The sequence below is a fragment of the Gossypium hirsutum genome, chromosome D07, assembly GCF_007990345.1.
Source record: "Gossypium hirsutum isolate 1008001.06 chromosome D07, Gossypium_hirsutum_v2.1, whole genome shotgun sequence".
Lineage (NCBI taxonomy): Eukaryota > Viridiplantae > Streptophyta > Magnoliopsida > Malvales > Malvaceae > Gossypium > Gossypium hirsutum.
The window spans coordinates 5,360,922-5,379,149 of record NC_053443.1 but is presented as its reverse complement, the minus strand read 5'-3'; the positions used below and the strand labels follow the sequence as shown (position 1 = coordinate 5,379,149).

Sequence of the window (18,228 nt, the reverse complement as noted above, 5' to 3'; positions counted from 1 at the left end):
TTGACTTCACATTTCTTCCTTCCCCAATCAAAAGTCTTTATACTTAAACTTAGTATTAAACTAACCTTTAATTCATCTTTCATTATTTACTTAAATGATATGGCACACTCTACAATAGCACAGTATGTTAGTAATCAAATAAGGAATGATGATACTCATATATCAAATAGCCTCCATAACACCATATTGAACATCGTGCAATAATAAATGTATATAAACATCAATTCCATAATCCCCATACCATTGCACATTGTATATAAACACGATATTACAAGACAATATGTTACATGAACGTTTGTCAAAAGGAAATGAATAAATTTATTGGTGATTATAAGACACTATATTATAATGTGCCTAATCAAATATTTCATAAGACACTTTAATATCAAGTCTTATAATCACTAACAAATTTATCCATTCCTTTTTGACAAACTTAATACATGCATATATCATTTCAACTCAAAGTAATAGCAATTCTACTCAAATAAGTTCAATACAAAAAATGTAAACTAATAGTTATCTTATTAGCAATACATTTAGAGAACAAAATAAAAACATACTAACAATTGAGTAACTAGTTTACCTAATGGGTTTTAACCATTAAAACTCAATTAAAAAAATATTAGCACCGACAACACGTAGTCGTACAACAAGGGATCGAATGAAGAACATTAAACTAGGTTTTAATTACTCTTAGAGTTTCAAAATCTAAAAAGTAATACACAATTCCATTGACTAATATTAATTAGATTGAAGAAAAAAGGGGGGGTTTAAGAATTATCTTGAGATGAATCCGAAGAAGCTTTCTCAGATATGTTAGGGAATCTTGGAGGAAGTTTCGTTAATGGTTCATCATTTGAAACTACACCTTGGTAAGCTAACCCCAGGGCATACCCTAATGCCCTTGAAACTGGCACTGCTACAGCATTTCCAACTTGAATGTACCTATTATACATAGGTCACGCCAAAAAGATTATCATAATATAACTCAATTTTGCAACACTAATTATTAAATTTTGGTTAAACTAGAATATGATATGAAAAATAGCCAAGATACAAAACCGATCTCTATCACTAATTGTAGAGTGTACTTAAACCGGAGGAAAGACCATGAATGTTGGTTTTCATGCTTGAAAGCACTGTTGTTGGAACCATCCAAACAAAAGATTGAACATATTTCTAAAACAACCACTCGTAAAAAACCTAAAACCGGTATATATATATTAAAAAAAGGGCAATTGAACCAATTCATATATATTTAAATTTTTAATTATTTATTTAATTGTCATTGAATCGACAATCAAACTGAAAGGCAAAAACTAATGACATGATCAATTTGATAACCATTCTAATTTTTAAAACATAACCTCTAATAATCCAACCATTTAAATCATTGGCTCTTGATTCAATCAATTCAATTAAATAAATTACGAACTTTTTTTTTTAAAACATACTTAGTTAAATCTATTCTCAGTGTTTCATGGATCTTCCAACCTAGCCTTTTTTTATGAACTAAAACTCCAACCGGTTCTCATTCAACAAATCCAATTGATTGATCTGATTTAAATAACATTGCTTGAAACCAAATAATTGCAAAAGGATGTGATCAAAACAACATAATTGGAAAAAGGCATCGCTTATACAAGTACCTTTCCTTGACGGGGCCAAAAAGCTTGTAGTAATCAGGGAAGCCTTGCAACCTTGCGTTCTCGCGAATTGAGAGAACTCGGTCTTGTACAGGATGCAATATCGCCTATCAAAGACATACCAGATCATTGCAACTCATGAATGCTATGGTACAAAAACACATAGTTACAAAAATTAAAATATGAAAATAAACTAAAACACTATAACGTATAATGTGTGGATAAATTATAACCTGATTATGAGGTTCTGCCCTAGTGACCACTGTGGGTACAGTTTCATCCCACCATAGACGAGCAAATGGTCTACAAAATCTCATAACAGTAAGGTTATGTGATCCAAAAGTTTCTTTCTTATTATCAGAGACGTGTGACAGACAAAATACTCACTTGCTTGATGAGCCGCCGACAAAAGACATGGCATAATCAGGGACCTGTAATTGTTTTTATAAAAATGTTATGCAGTGCACCTTAATGGAAGCAGATTAAGAAGAATATCAACAATAACAAAATGAAAGAGTACCAATGGTTTTCCGGATTCCAAATAAACCCTCTCAACGTTAGGATCCCACTCGACTTTATTACCACTATTAACTATAACACCTGGAAAGTCTCTAAAATTTGCTCCCTAAAGTTGATAAAATGAGAAATGAGATGAAAGAAATTAGCAAGTGAAGAAGCATCTAGCAGAACACAAAGCCGATTGGCTTGAGATGGGGAGAAGTGATGTACCTTCCTTTTGGGAACCCGGCAAACACGTTGGTAATCATCGGTGTTGAGTTGAAGTGGACGATGATCGTAGAGCAAATGTTTTGTTGGTTTTGCATTTAGTGAAGAAAAACCAGGCATCTCTACAAGACATATAAAGAAATCGATCATAAAATATTCATGTCGGACACACTTGAATAACGCCCATCCAAAACAATTTCATTAACATGGACTTCAGAGAATGTATATAAATAATTAGCAAATATGAAAAGTATACATACCCTCTCTTCTTAACCTGATGAATCGCTGAAACTCTGTTTTAGGTTCTTTCTCATAGTCCATTTCATCTTTATCCTCATAATTTCCAACCTATAAGAATAATTGAGTTACATAAGGGTACATGTAACTGATAAATGAACTAGCCAAGCAGTGAAAAAAAAGAGGGAAAATCTTCAAGTAATCTTAAAACATACTGATGGGAGGTCAGAAATGGCATCTTCTAGTAGAAGTTTCTTTTCTAACTCTATTTTTTTACCTTCTTCCCAGCCTACAGTGTTCATCTGCAATTTACTAAGTATTGTGAGAATATAGAAGCATTTAAAAATTAAAATCAAAGAAAGGTTTTTGTACCTCAAACTCAACAGGTATGACACCTCTTAGGACAAGATCATGTGTAGGAAGTGGATATTGTGGCAATTTCTGAGAACAGTGTTAAGAATTTATTAGTGAAACTTAATCAACACAAGATCAACATATTCCAAAAGGTTAATTATAACACAACATCAAGTGATTCAAGAGTTACAATTTTTTGTATTCACAGGAAAAAAAACCCACTTGATTAGGACGAGCACCCCAAAAGAAAGCACGCATACGAAATTGGGGAAGACCATAAGCACCAGCTGCCATCATTCCCATTCGGACTTGGTAATTTAAATGAATTAGCTTACTCAAAGCATATCGTCCAAGATATCCCTCTGCAAACTTTACAATGTCAACAACATTCTCCATCAAAACAAATTTTGGCTTCAAGTACTCCACTATCTCCGTGAAAACCTGAAGTTGTTTGTTCTTTTCATCTTGCAAGGGGTTATCCTTGTTCCTAAACCTATTAAAGCCACTGATGCCTTGGCATGGAGGCCCTCCACAAATCACATCAACATCACCCTATAGGACAATGGAAAAAAATACAGAACATACTAAGAATTTGTGATTGTAACAAAAACAAGGCAAATTTATGTTGTGAATTCAGGAAATACTCTACGATTTTATAATTATCTTGTCCTTCCCTAGAGACGCTACTTTGTTGTGATAAAAAGCAAGGGCTAATGTTATAGGTTATATATAATTCAGATTTGGGTTTATACATATGTATGTACAATTTTTTTATTTTTTTCTATGTATTTGAAAAGTTAATGAAAGATCATGTCTATACACTCGTATCCAAATATGTCAAACATGAGTAATTCAAACAAAATAAAGAAATAATACAACATAAATTATGTATGAATATCATTTAAAGAAATACACTTTTTTAAAAAGTAACATAAGAAAGTACAAGAGAAACTTACAGGTAAGGGCAGAATTTTTGCTTTAAAGCCACTTGTAACAAAATCCTTCAAGCATTCTCGACAATCACTGTTAAAAAGAAGAAACTGTTAGAGACAAGTTCGCATATTTAAGTACGAAATAATCAATCATAAATACAGTTGATATACCCCAATCCATCTAAAGGTTCCCATGTATCTTCTTCTGGTCCATAATTCTTCCAACGAACCTACAAAAGGGGATAGAAGTCATGGTGGAGTTCCCCAAAGCTAACGCGCGAAACATAAAGCTAAAAAATCAGTGCTAGAATTGAAGTTGTAAAATTAGTTCCGTAGCTAGGATTTCAGAACAACGTTCTAAAGAGAATAAATGAAAGAAGAAAAAAGAATTGGCCACGTGAGATAAATAGAGCTATTACAGGCCAGTAAACATCAAGGTTATAAAGCTCAAATACCTTTAAGTACAACCCACGTTCCCCTTTCTCTTTCGGATCACCGTAACATATAGCAAGAAATTTCTCTACTTCAAACACTTCACCATCACCATCTTCATTTTCATCTTCCTCTTCCTCTTCATCATTTACATTATCTTCATTTACACTTGAATTGAATGACTGCCTCTCCAAATTCTCAGATTTTGACAATGAAAATGAAGCACACAGCCGTTCCCATTCTTTTAATAATGCTAAAAAATCTTCAGCAGATTCATTCCTGACCTGAGAAACCGAGTATTGCACCAAGGTTATTACATGATTTAAACAACAATAAATCACAAAATAAATTATAAATAAATTTTACCGTTGTTTCCGGATGATTCCATTGGAGACTTTCACAAGCATATTTATTGATATCCACAGCCCATTTCTAAACTCATTCAACAAAACCCAATAAATAACTAAATTTATAAGAATTTACAAATTACAAAAAACTTAAAACGCACAATTATTTAAATATTGTAAACTAACTCACAGTCACTAGCCTTAATCCGGCCATATTTGCCCCAAGGCACAAGCCGGTTGACATTGCTCCACAACCAGAATACAGGTCCAGCAATGAAGCATCCTCGGAACCACTGTTAGCTCCATTTACTGTATCTGGGCTGTCATCAGAAATTGTAGATGAAGCTTCTTCGCTAGCATTTGTTTTCCCTTCTTTGATTAAGAAAAGAAATTATTAGAAGTTGAAGCAAATTAGTAAATTTCAAATGTTCATTGACGTACACTCAAAAAAAGGGGTAGCAAATCAGAGGAATAACAGCTACCTGGGGGCAAGTTAGTGAAAGACGAATATTCCAATTTGTATAACATGTCACAATAATAATCACAACTTGGAATCTCTTTATTCTTTGCCTCCAAATCAACCTAAAAAACCATAATAATTATACAGCATGGTGAAACAGTGAAAAACAATAAAATGAAGTGCAAGAAACGGAAAACGTACGTTCAAAGATACTTTTGCAATATTAAGCTTTGCAACAAGACAATCCAAAGGATTGTCGTCTTGAATTTGTGAAAAGAATACACGCTTCTTGTCAATAAGGTGGCCTAACGTTTTAAGTACCTGGAAAAGGAATGATATTTAACGTCAAATTAAAAGGTTTAAAACTAATGGAAATAGTACAAAAGAATCATCTTACTGTGTCTTGAGCCCTGTAAAACCATTGAGCTGTAAAGTACAAATCTCCATCAACTGCTTCAAACATCTCAACAATTTTACATATATAGCAATCTTCTCCATCTTCAGCCTATATATATACAAAACAAAAATAATATAATTAGTTACCACTATGACTAAATCCATAGAGCATTTACTCGAACTCCTCTCTGCTTATCAGAGAGGATCCAGAATAATTACTGCTAGAAATCCTAAATATGTTCTGTAAATCAGTTATTGAATAACATCAAGCATATTGTATATTTTCATGTAGAGAAAAACATTCATCCTAACAAAGTCTAAACAATATCCAATTCAGGGGATGATAAATTTGAGAAGGTTTGTAAACAATCAAATGAATAAAATATAATGACTGAGTTTAACTACCAATCAAGCAAATGCAAAAGATCAATATGACTAACAAATAAACAAGACTAATATGATTTTAAATATGGTAAAAGAAAATATAAGGACAAAATAATAGATGAGAAAGTAATACTGACTTTAACATGAGCATCATCATAAAGATTAAATATCATACAACCATCCACTTTTGCCTGGGTATAGTGCCGTCGAGCTTGAATGATCTCTTCAGAGTCACTGTACCAAATAAATTGGAAAATTAAGGTTGCACATCTTTAAAACTACAACAAAGGGTTTATTTGATCTTTAACAAAAATATAAAATGTTGGGAAAAAAGTTATTCACTTGTTTTTTCCCAATAAAACTTTTTTTTATTCGTTATTGTTCACCCAAAACAGTCAAATGCTTCTACGTTGATCTTATGCAATGTTGAACTCAGAATCCAAACCTTAGCCCCTTTAAACTCATTACACCATATGAATTTAGCATTCCTTTTTACTTTCTAAATACATTTATTCCACAGCAAAAGCAATACTAATTAGAAGGCTGTTATCAAAACCTTTTTAGCCCCAAACTAAAATGCTGGATGATGGATTTAAAAAACAATCATTTACATTTTTCAAAAACGATTTTTAAGACACTAACCGAGCTCTTAGTCATTTTAACAAAAAATGCTAAATTGAAAAGGGAAAAAAAAACTTGAAAGCTTAAAAAATAAATATAAAGAACTTCGAAAACAATAACAAACACCCACTAATTCAATTAAACAATAAATGCAATGTAAATAAATAGTTTAAGTGAAATTGATTTATGGGAAAAAAGAAATATTTACTTACCCATTCGAACTCTTTGAAATAACCTTTTTTGCTCCCTAATGACAAAAGTAGTAAATATCAATAAAAAGGTAAAAGAAAGGACTATTCAAAATTCTATTGCGTGACTTACGAAAATTTATAACTTTAACAGAACTTTCAAAAGATTAAACTCTTTTCCCCAGAAAATAAAAAGATACGGTATGTACACCTTTCCTTGATAGCGTTTTGGCCATCGCCGTCTGGCTTCCTCGTCATCAACAGGTTCCCCTAAAAACTTTGTTTCCTCCTCGTCTTCATTAACAGCTACATCCTTTTTCGTCTTTTTCGAATTTTTTGGTGTCGTTTTGCTGCCGTTCTCAGTACCGTCAACAACCATAGCTTCACCATTCTCGGTCTCCAAAGGCGTCATTTTAGGTACACTTGGTTTTGACTTCTTAGCGGTGTTGCCCGCTCCAGAGGCAGAGCTTTCCTTCCGCTTACCACCACGAGAGACTTCACTGTTCTCTCCTTCACTGACAACGACGACTTCATCGTTTTCCGGCTCCAACACTGTCTTCCGATTACGCTGGCTCGAGCGAGTCGGATTCTTGGTCGAATCAGTGTCCTCCATAGGATTAGAAGCTCTTCGCGTGCTCGGCATTATCGGTTTGGACGAGAGAAAAGAAACCCTTGACCCGAAACAAAGGTACTTTTATGGATTCTGACCAGTCGGCGATGATTGTTCAGAGAGCCGGATAAACAACGATGGCCGAACTGGCGCCGAATCCGAAGTGAGGAATTGAGCTGATTTGGACGGCGGGAAATGTAGGAAAGGATTTTGGGAAGTGGGAGGGAAATAGAAAGGAATGGGGGAAAATGAAGGGTTTAATAATAAACGGAGTGGCTCCAAAATCAAAGGGGGAATGAAATTTTCAAATTAATTGATTAAGCGGGAAAACAAAAATATATATATCGGGATTTGTGCCGACATAATGGCCGAGGCCCAAAACCAATTTACAGAGCATTATTCCATTTTATATTTTTTTTATTTTTTGTATTTTAAGGAGGAATAGAGATTTTCATACATGAATACATACTAGTGTTTGGAATATTTGTGGAAAAAAAATTAAAGATATTATAAAAAATAATCCATGTAAATTCTGTAAAGTTGGAACAAAAATTATATTATTTAAAGTTTAAATTTTTTTCTAAAATTATGGTCAAAAGTATCTTATAAAATATAACTTACGTGTAAAATATTTAAAGAATTATAATTTATTTATTTATAAAAAAATTTATGATAAAAAATATAAACATAACTTATTTACATGTCAATGTTATGTATTATAAAAATAATAATTTATTTATTTATAAAAAATATTTATCCCATGAACTTTTAAATTTGACATATTCAAAATGTGGTTGAAATAAAGACTTGTAAAAATATTAATTACTCTAATTTATTATAGTAACTAGTTTTTTTCTGGCCTCGTGCATTGCACATGGATATACACATTTATTTATAAAATTAAAAAAATTTATATAATATATTTAATTTAATTAATACTTAAATAAATTATATTTTGTAAGTAATAGTATAATATTATAAAATGTTATTTGTGTACAATATGGCTATTTTATCCAAATGACTTCAAAAAATAATAATTATTTACATAAATAAGCATTATTCAAAAATAATCACCTAAATGAACTGAAATGAACAGTAAAATTAGGTTATGTGATTAGATGGTCGGCACCTATGTATTTTTTTCTGTTAAAAAAATAATTTTTGGGGTTTCAAACACTAGATGGCCGGCACCCATATATTTTTTTCAAATCGTATCATACTAATATATATTTATATCAATAATTAAAAAAAACAAAATTTTGAGGGTGCTAGCACACTGATGGCCAGCAACCCTTTATCTAATTAAAATAATATATTTTTAACAGAAAAAATACATAGGTGTTGCTCATCTAGTGTCCAAAACTTCAAAAATTATTTTTTTAACAGAAAAAAATAGTGGTACCCATCTAATCCCATTAATCCAATTTTACTGTTCATTTCAGATAACTTAATTGATTGATTTTGAACCAATGTCATTTACGTAAATAATTATTTTTTGGGTCGTTTAGGTAAAATAGCCAAGAAATATTATAGAATCATAATTTCACTTTTCAATCCTCATTGCTTTGATGACTGCAAAGTCGATATAAATAAATTAATTATATTATAGATGTAAATAATAATGATGGATTTTTAATTATAAAATAAATACTTTATATGTACCTTTCTTGTAATAATACCTTCTCGTAAATCATATTTTTCGTGTATGTTATTTTTTTCGTGCTTTTCTTGTCCGACTTGAGAATAATTTATAGTGTATTGTAATGATACCTTCTCGTGAATCATATTAATATGAATTGGGATGAATATTTTTATAAAAAAAACATTTAAATCTTAATTAACTATTTTGAATTAAATTTAATTGTATTTATATGTCAATTTAGTAATACGATGAAAAAAAATATTTTCTCCTCAATTTAAAAGTTTTTTCAAACTCGTGATTTTATGTATATTATAGATAAATATTTTCTAAAAATATAATTTATGTAACCGTGTAATTACAACTTGTACTACTAAACACGACATATAAGATTACGATGTAATTACACTATGCTCAAACATGTCTAGAGAATTACAATTCTTAGTAATTGCAAGAGAGTGTAATTCTTATCATACTAATTACACTTTCATCCAATTACTTTGTGTTGTCCAAATAAACTCAATAAAAAAAGCTTTTTTAGTTTTAGGAAAATCACTTTTATTTATAATATAATATATTTTATGTAATATTTATTTTGGGTATACAATTATTTTTTTATTGAAATTTATTTTAAATATATAATATTATATATGTCTAAAAGAAATTGTTTTAATTATTTGTGACGATTTTTCATTATTTTTAGCTTAGTATGGAAGATTTAAGATAATATAATTAAAATTTTGTGAGTTTCGTAGGCAATTATTAAATACGTATTATTTAAGTTTATTTTAATTTGAAAATATAAAATAAATTTTTATATTTTAGAATGAGAATAATTTAAATATTCTAGCAATAAATTGATTGACACTATCAAAGATAAATAAAATTTTTAATTGATTATCGATGTTTTGAAATTTAAAATTTCAACATTGAAAATAAAAATTAGAACTTTCAGCAATGGGGTAAATAAATTTAATTTTACAAAATTTTAATGCATTGTTTTTGTTTCTACCGCCTTTTCACTTTAATCTTTATATTTTTTACCTCATTCAATGCTTAGAAACAAAATTGGATGACTAAAATATAAGCGACTTAAAAGTTGAGTGACTAAAATAAAAGTGTAAACATAATGTGGTGTGTACAGTCAACCGTTATTAGAAAATTTAACTATTGGATAACTAAAATGAAAGCGCTCTAAAAATTAGATAACCAATAGAGTAAATTACCCTAAACTAAACCAAACCTAGAACAGCTTACAACTTGAAACAAGCTGAAACAACATCAACCTAGAACAGAAAAGAATTTGAACTCAGATGCCAAGAAGAACAAATTATTGGATTAGAGATTCGAAACCAAGAAGAAAAAGAACCCATAGGTGAAGGGGTCTTGTATCAGATGCACAAAAATAATGAAATTTTAAATTCGTTCTCTCAACCCAAGAAAAAGATGTTGAACAATATTATGATAAATCAAACAAAAAAAATGTAGAAAGAAAAAGCAATACAAGAGCAACACGGAAAGCAGAGCTTGATTTTTTCCTAAAAAGGGTATTTGCGTTTTCAATTAAAATGGTATGATTCATTAAATCAAAGAATAATCAATAATATCAAAGTATATTGCCTCCTGCTTAGACTGATTACTCAGTTGCATATTCAAATGAATCATCTTATCCACAGAAGTAAATCCTTGCCTGCTAGGCAAGAGAATAGCAAGTTACAAGTTTTGTTTCTATAGGACATGTATTTCTATTACTATGAAATTCATAAATAAGGTAATTAATTGTGAGATTACCATTATCCTATTTGTAGTGACGAATCTTATATGTATTTTTAAGAAAAGAAAAGAAATCAAACAAATAATCTAAAATGACACAAACTTAAAACCATCAAAACTTAAAATGATTACCCAGAAATTTTACATTTCAAACTTAAATAATTCAAACCTTAAAAATATATTAAGGTCATCTTCACATCCACCAAAATAAGCCCAACCCACTTAATTGATAGCTGTACCCATACCCATATGTCTCTTCGAATCAAGGAACGCAGTAAATTCCAATGACGTCATTATGAGAGCAAATGACAGCTCAATTAGAACAATCCATTCTATTAAAAATGCAAAATTAGTATCCATTAGCCGTGTTTAAATGTTTAATATTTAGCTCAAAACTCCTGATTATATATAAGCAATCATAGCAGTTTGCTCCCACTTTTTGACTAACTTTCTAACTTTACTCATAAGTCATAAGCAAATATCTTATACAATTAAACCCTTTAAGTTTGGGGTTTTAGTTATTACAATAATGCCTACCATGCCAAAGTGGGAGGAATTAGCAAAGAAGAGATGAGCCTTCTTCAATTAGTTTAGTCTTCAGTTAAAAGTGAAACTTTGGAATGGGGTTGAGTAATAAGAAGTTTGATGTTATTTAAGTAAATTATTAAGTTTGATTTTTTAGTCTTTGGATGGGGAAATTAGTGTTTAAACTTGTTAATTTTAAAAATCAAATTCAACTCGACTCTAAATTTAATGAAAGTCTAATGTGATTACTAAATACCAAACAGATTTCATACAAAAATAAAAAATAAAAATTCAGAAGGTTGTTTAAACATTGAAAGAGCATTGAAAATCCACTATTGTTCAATAATGATAAATTCACTCATCACCATGTTTGTTATACATTATTATCTCACATAAATAAAAAATAAAAATTCAGAAGGTTGTTTAAACATTGAAAGAGCATTGAAAATCCACTATTGTTCAATAATGATAAATTCACTCATCACCATGTTTGTTATACATTATTATCTCACATAAATTACAGTCACTTTTCCACGGGCTCCTTCAAATAATTTATTTTATGGAGAAACCGTTGTTGATACCTACTTTTAGAGACTAGACACAACTCGACTCTAAATTTAGTCAAAACCCAATGTAACTACTAGATACCAAACAAATTAAAAAAGAAAAAGAAAGTCACCAAAGATTATTTAAACATCGAGAGAGCCTTGAAAATCCACTATTATTTCAATGACGATGAATCCACCCCTTACAAGTAACTTGATGTTTGTTATATATTAATAACTTAAATATTCTATAGTCATTTTTCCATCGACTCCTTCAACTCATTTTCTTTTATGGAAAGATTATTGTTAGTATCAACTTTTAAAGGATCAAACACAACTCGACTCAAAATCTAATAAAGACTCAATGTGATTGTTGGATACCATACTGATTTCAAATAAAAAAAAATTACAAAAGATTGTTTAAACATTAAAAATGTCTTAAAAATCCACTATTGTTTTAAATGATGATAGACCCACCCATCATCATGCTTGTTATACTTAATATCTTACATACCCTATAGTCACCATAACATCATTACATGGGCTCCAAAGAAAGACCCCATACATACTCTCAAAAGACAACAAAGAAAAAAAAAAACTCTCACTACTTCTCCATCAGCTCCTTCAATCTATTTTTCGGATTTAATGAACACCCATGTTTTATGTTGGTAAGAAAGATATCGAGGTTTCAATCTCAAATTTATCAAAATGTCATCTCTTTACGTTTCGGTTAATATATTTTGCCTTGTTTATTCTAAAAAGAGTCACCAAATTTTAACTCTAGTGTCAACCATGCAAACAACAACAATATTTGCATTTAAAAACCATAGTATTATCAATTGAATAATAGAAAAAAACCATATAATATTATTCTATTCGACTTTAATGTTGTATATTCTAAAATAGGAAAATATGGTTCACTTTGATACCTCAAAATTTCATGTCTAAAAATAATTATTTTCTTTATCACATTATACACCGTCAGAATTAATTGATTATACACCGTTAGAATTAATTGTCTCAATTAAATCATGAGTAAGATGATAAAGATTTTACTATCTCAGTTCTACCATTGATATCAATCTCAAGTTGAATTCTAAAACGATTTATGTTTTGTTAAAAAGATATATGAGAAAAAAAAATGTTAACTAGATAAAACACATTACGCTCCAACTTCGAACATGAAAACTTAAAATATAAAAAAAAAAATTATAGCATGAAATGGAAATAAACATGGCCTTAAAAGCTCAAATTATATAATCAAGCACATAAAAGGTACATAGTTTTTTTTTTTTTAACTTAGAAAACTAACATAGATTCAAAATATATAATATATATTACACACCATGTATTTTATATTACACACTAACCATTGTCACCTGACAAAGCAAACCTCAAAACCTCCTTGTTTTTAACCATGGTGATTAGGGTTCGGGTTCCTTGATGGCCAACGGTTACCATTTCCATTTTCAGTCGAACCACCACCACCACTTCCACCACCAGAACCACCACCACCACCGGTTCCACTTCCAGCACCATATCCACCACCATGAGCACCACCACTCCCATAACCATAACCAGAACCAGAACCTGAACCAGTACCAGACCCAAACCCGAACCCGTAACCCCTCCCGAACCCATTAGGAGACCTCCCTGAACCAGAACCATAACCCCATCCACTACCAGGGCTTGAACCCCATCCCCAACTGTAGTCCCAGTTAGGACCATGGGCTGAACCAGTAGCACCATTGGAACCACCGTTTGGTGCATTAGAGCCTTCCATGGATAGTGTTTTCCTAGTACCAAAAGCACCCACAATATTAAATGCAAACAATAAGAAGAAAAGGAAGAAGAGGGTGAAATGAAAGGACTTAAGTTGCAATTTTTTCTCCATTTTAATGGGATGATATATATGAAGTGAATTGTTGATTGGGGGGGTGTAAGTGGGGGGTTGGTATTTATAATGGGGGGTTGGATTTTGACATTTAAAGGCCACTTGTTGTGATGGTATTTTACTTTTTATATGGGTGCACATGTATGTAATGGATCGAATTTTTTTGCCCACAAAGATAGAAGCACTACCACGCCTGAATCCCACCACCGCCCTTTTTAACTTAAACTAAAAAGGTCAATTTCTTCTGTTAGTCCCCTAAGTTATTGATTTAGTACTTAAACTTTAATTTGATTAATTTTATTTTTGGTACAATGATGATTCGAACCCAGGCTATTCATGGAAAGATGAACATCTGACCAATAGGCCACCACAACAAGGGTTTTTGAATTTGTCAAATTTAACATCTGTAATTTTTTAATTTTGAAATTTTAGTCATCACTAAACGATAACGGTTAAATTTACTTGGTAAAAGGCTGCTATTAATTTTGTATTATATGCGTAAAGTTTTAAATTTAATCCATGTTCTCTAGTTGGATCATTCTTAGTTACTATATGCTTTAAAAATTTTAAAATTTAGTATTAATGTAAAAGACAATTGTTAAATCTATTAATCGGGCTCTTTTTTTTGTATTTATGTGAATAATATGTGAAAATAATAAACTTATATAGAATTACATACGTGATAAAATGTCTGCCACATCAAAATTTGAAAATAGTATAACTAATAGCTATCTTTTGGCCATGACTAAAACCTTCAAATTCTAAAAGTACCTGTTACCGAAATTGACCAAAATAAAGTACATGGACTAAATCCATAACTTGTGCATGGTACAGGGACTAATAGCAAAATTTAACCAAATTAAAAACATAAAAACTCATTGTACATCAATATTTTACACTCATGATATGTTTCATTGTCTTGTCTTTCATGCCTTTAAAATGCATGAAACTAAAAAAAAAAAAAAGTTCCAAGCCACTAACTTTGTTATTTGGTTATCCATATTAATAGATAAGATGTAATTAAACGTTGAAGAAACTTCATGATTATGTCAATTCTTTTTTAATGCTAAGCTCGAGCAGTGAACCTCAACATGGGTTATATTACCTGAGAAGTCCTTATACTATAGGATGAAGTGTAAATCAATCACTCTACTATAAAAAACAAGTAATTTAATTTTTGTACATTTAAATTTTAAGCTTCGGGGACCTTGAACATTAGAAAATGTTGATTTTTCATGTTTTCATCTGAAAAATAACCAAATTTTTTTAGCATATTATGGGCGTAGTTATAACGGGCAATTAGTGGACTTGTCTCCTTTTAGCTACGAGGTATAATATTTATTTTAGTCCCTTTTATTTATGAGGTATTTAAATTAAGTTCCTTTTAAATAATTTTTTTAGTTTTTGGCCCCTCAAACTTTTAAAATTTTATTTTATCTCCCTGATGGATTGCTGGCTTCGACTTTTTTTAAAAAAGAGTTAAGAAACTGAAATATCGAATTATATGACTAAATTAGGCATGGGTTGCCCCATGGGTCCAACAGGCCTTAGGGTCTCATTGCAAAAGCTAGCAAAAGAAAGAAGATATTTGGTGAAACGAAAGATATTTTTAGGGGTTTGAATTTCATGGATGTAAAATATCAACTAAGAGAGAGGTATGGGGTTTGGGTGATGCTCAGGCAAAGTTGGTAAAGGTGCAGGCAATTGAGTCGGTCGTATCTTTAACGGACCAAGCCAACAAGGCCACATGGAGATACGTACGTACGTACATATAGATAGATATATATGCACACATACAAGAAGAAATAAAAATTTTCTGAGACGATATTAGGTTATATATTTTTATGAAAGTTAAATTATAATTTTTTTATATATTTTTATAATTATTATAAGGATTAATCAAAATTTTATTATTTTTAAGGGTTAAACGATAACTTCATTATATATTATTTTATAAATTTATAATTTTTGAAGTGATTAAAACATATAATTATCCCATTTTAGGTTGGCCAAGCCCTTCTGAATGCATCTGCATACACATACATACATACATAAATAATCACAAGCCAAATAGTAAGCATCCCAATCCATTACTCTCTTTTTTTCTCAACTATGATGGCAACAGGGAAGGATGGCTCGAGTTTTTTTCCGGTCTCGGTTTGACTTGAGACAGGAGTGCATCTAAGAGGGTTGTTAGGAATCCCGGTTCCCTGATTTTTTTTTTCATTTAAGTTTTTTATATTTTATAAAATTTTAAATTAATAATAATAAATTAGACTTTAGCCTTCAAAAATGATAAACATTTTATTTAATCTTCTAAAAATTATAAAGATATAAACCATTAAAATGATAAAATTATATTTTTATTATTATAAAATATAAAATTTAGTTTCGCCCCAAAAATTTTCTAACTTCGTTCTGTCTCGTAAATAATATTTCTGGATCCGCCACTAACTTGACCCATATATTGGATGTATAACATGATAAATAATTCCATCTTAATTTTAGAACAATTCAAGACCCAAACCCGATTCTGAAAATAAACAGATAAAAAATACAAAAGAGATTCATACAAAACAAGCATAAATGGTTTTTTTTTAAAGAAAAAAGAATGATTTAATACCTTCGCAGAGAATGAACCGAAATAACTCCACAAATCCTTAGGAATGGAGAGGCCGCAAGGAGAATTGTAAAAAGAAAATAAATTAAATATATAAAAGGTTTGGGAAAATAAATAATAATAATAATAATAATGTGTAAAACTTGCCTACAGATTTGCAAAATATGGGCAAGAGAAGAGACTAAGCGAGGCGGCAAGAAACCATAGAAAAACCTTTGGTAAAATAATGGTTTAATTCTAAATTTCATCCTTTACTTTACAAAAATTAAAAAATAGTCCTCTACTTTAATGTGTCAAAAGTCTCTCCATTTTACATAAACTAATGATTTTTTATTTTAATTTTTTGCATATAAATTGTTTTTTCCCCTTAAGGATGCTTATCGTTAATTCCAAACATATATATATATTTGTTAAATTGCTGATTTCGAGATCAATAGCTTAGTGGTAATGTTTAACAATATTACTCAATTGGACTAACTTGTCATTTTTCTTAAAAAATAAGAATCAAATTCTAAAAAATTAAAATAAAAGGACTAATTTCTCAACTTTATAAAGAGAAGGATGAAAATTAAATTAAACCTAAATAATATATAATATACAGTAGCATTTTTGTAATAATCCTAGTCTAAGCCATCAGCTTTTATATATATATTAATTTCATCTGATTTTTATGATATTTCAATTTGTCTCAAAATTTTATATTATTTTATATATATTAACTTTTATTATATTAAATCAAATATATATTATAAAATTTTATAAAAACAATATATTATAAAAATACATGAAAATTTTTAAGAAATAAAAATATAGTTATTATAAAATTATATATTAAAATAAAATAAAATAAAATAATTAATAAAATTGAAAAAGAACATTTTAGTAAACACATCAATAGAAATGATATGAAAATTTTACTTAAATTGGATCTTAATCTGACTCTGAAATACTAATATAGAAATAAAACCCCCATCCATTTTAAAATTCGATTTTCAAAACGAAAAAATCATCCTATAAAATTAAATTAGATCAAATCGATAATTTTGAGAATTCTTTTTACCATCCCTATAACCAGTCAAAATTTGAGGAAATGTCGGTTTTAAAAAATATTTAAGAAAATAGATCAATTTTGGAGAGAGAAATAGAAAACGCGTCTTATAGGGCACGCTTTCTAACTTTTTGGATACATTAGTTTATTTAGTTAGATAGTTAAATGCTAGTGGTTTTGTCATTGAGTCTTAAGTTAAATAATAGTGATTTTATATCCTTTAGTCGCAGGTTCGATTCAATGCGTTTTTTATTTCTTTCTTCATAATCGACCTATTTTCCTATCGAAAAGGTGGTACATTTCCCTAAATATTTTTTTAAAATCAACATTTTCTCCAATTTTAACCCCAATAATCCTAGTGTTTTTTTTTACCAAAGTAGTTTAGAGGAGGAAAAGATAAGGTACTTTTTGCTTGTGGTGTAATGGGAGGAGATAACAACTTTTGACTTCCACATTTTTATTTTATTAGGGGATCTAAATTTTCATCCCTTTCACGAAAATGATATGATCTTGACACGTGATATCTCTTCTTTTTCTTTCATGATTTTCCATTTTTTTTATTTTTTGGAGTCTGAGAAAAATAAAAATCTGAGGGACTTTGTGGTTTTTAGACCACATTTTAGTTTGATTAAAATTTGATATTAGTTTGGTAAGTTGTGATATCTATTAAATTTATTAAGTTAAGTTTTATTATTTTTTATGATATAAATTTATTATCGTATGTGTAATATCATCCAGACATGTATTATTCACAAAAAACCGGTTAATGGATTTAACAACTATTATTTGTATTAAAATTGAAATTTCGAAATTCGATAAATAGAATGATTAAAATTTATGCATGGTATAAG

The 18,228-nt window shown here is 29.8% G+C and overlaps 2 protein-coding genes across 5 annotated transcripts; both read right to left on the bottom strand.

Moving 5' to 3' along the window:
• Positions 1-578: 578 nt before the first annotated feature.
• On the bottom strand, positions 579-7,608 carry LOC107953609 (DNA (cytosine-5)-methyltransferase CMT3). 4 transcript variants are annotated; one of them, XM_016888964.2, is made up of 21 exons: positions 6,935-7,608; positions 6,748-6,782; positions 6,052-6,148; positions 5,532-5,639; positions 5,336-5,455; positions 5,157-5,256; positions 4,865-5,046; positions 4,694-4,759; positions 4,351-4,611; positions 4,067-4,125; positions 3,920-3,986; positions 3,186-3,515; positions 2,982-3,050; positions 2,825-2,911; positions 2,633-2,720; positions 2,376-2,494; positions 2,167-2,271; positions 2,034-2,077; positions 1,880-1,949; positions 1,650-1,753; positions 579-945 (listed from the first exon to the last, which is right to left on the bottom strand). In XM_016888964.2, exons 1-21 carry the CDS (start codon positions 7,364-7,366, stop codon positions 771-773), a joined length of 2,718 nt encoding a protein of 905 aa, XP_016744453.2. In that variant the 5' UTR covers positions 7,367-7,608; the 3' UTR covers positions 579-770. The 4 variants fall into 4 exon arrangements, with proteins under 4 accessions (XP_016744453.2, XP_016744454.2, XP_040953121.1 ...); XM_016888965.2 differs by having other exon boundaries at positions 4,865-5,043; positions 6,935-7,571; XM_041097187.1 differs by lacking the exon at positions 1,880-1,949 and having other exon boundaries at positions 6,935-7,572.
• A 5,441-nt stretch (positions 7,609-13,049) lies between these two features.
• LOC107953611 (putative glycine-rich cell wall structural protein 1) lies at positions 13,050-13,804 on the bottom strand. The gene has a single exon (XM_016888966.2). It carries the CDS (start codon positions 13,707-13,709, stop codon positions 13,227-13,229), a length of 483 nt encoding a protein of 160 aa, XP_016744455.1. The 5' UTR covers positions 13,710-13,804; the 3' UTR covers positions 13,050-13,226.
• Positions 13,805-18,228: the final 4,424 nt, after the last annotated feature.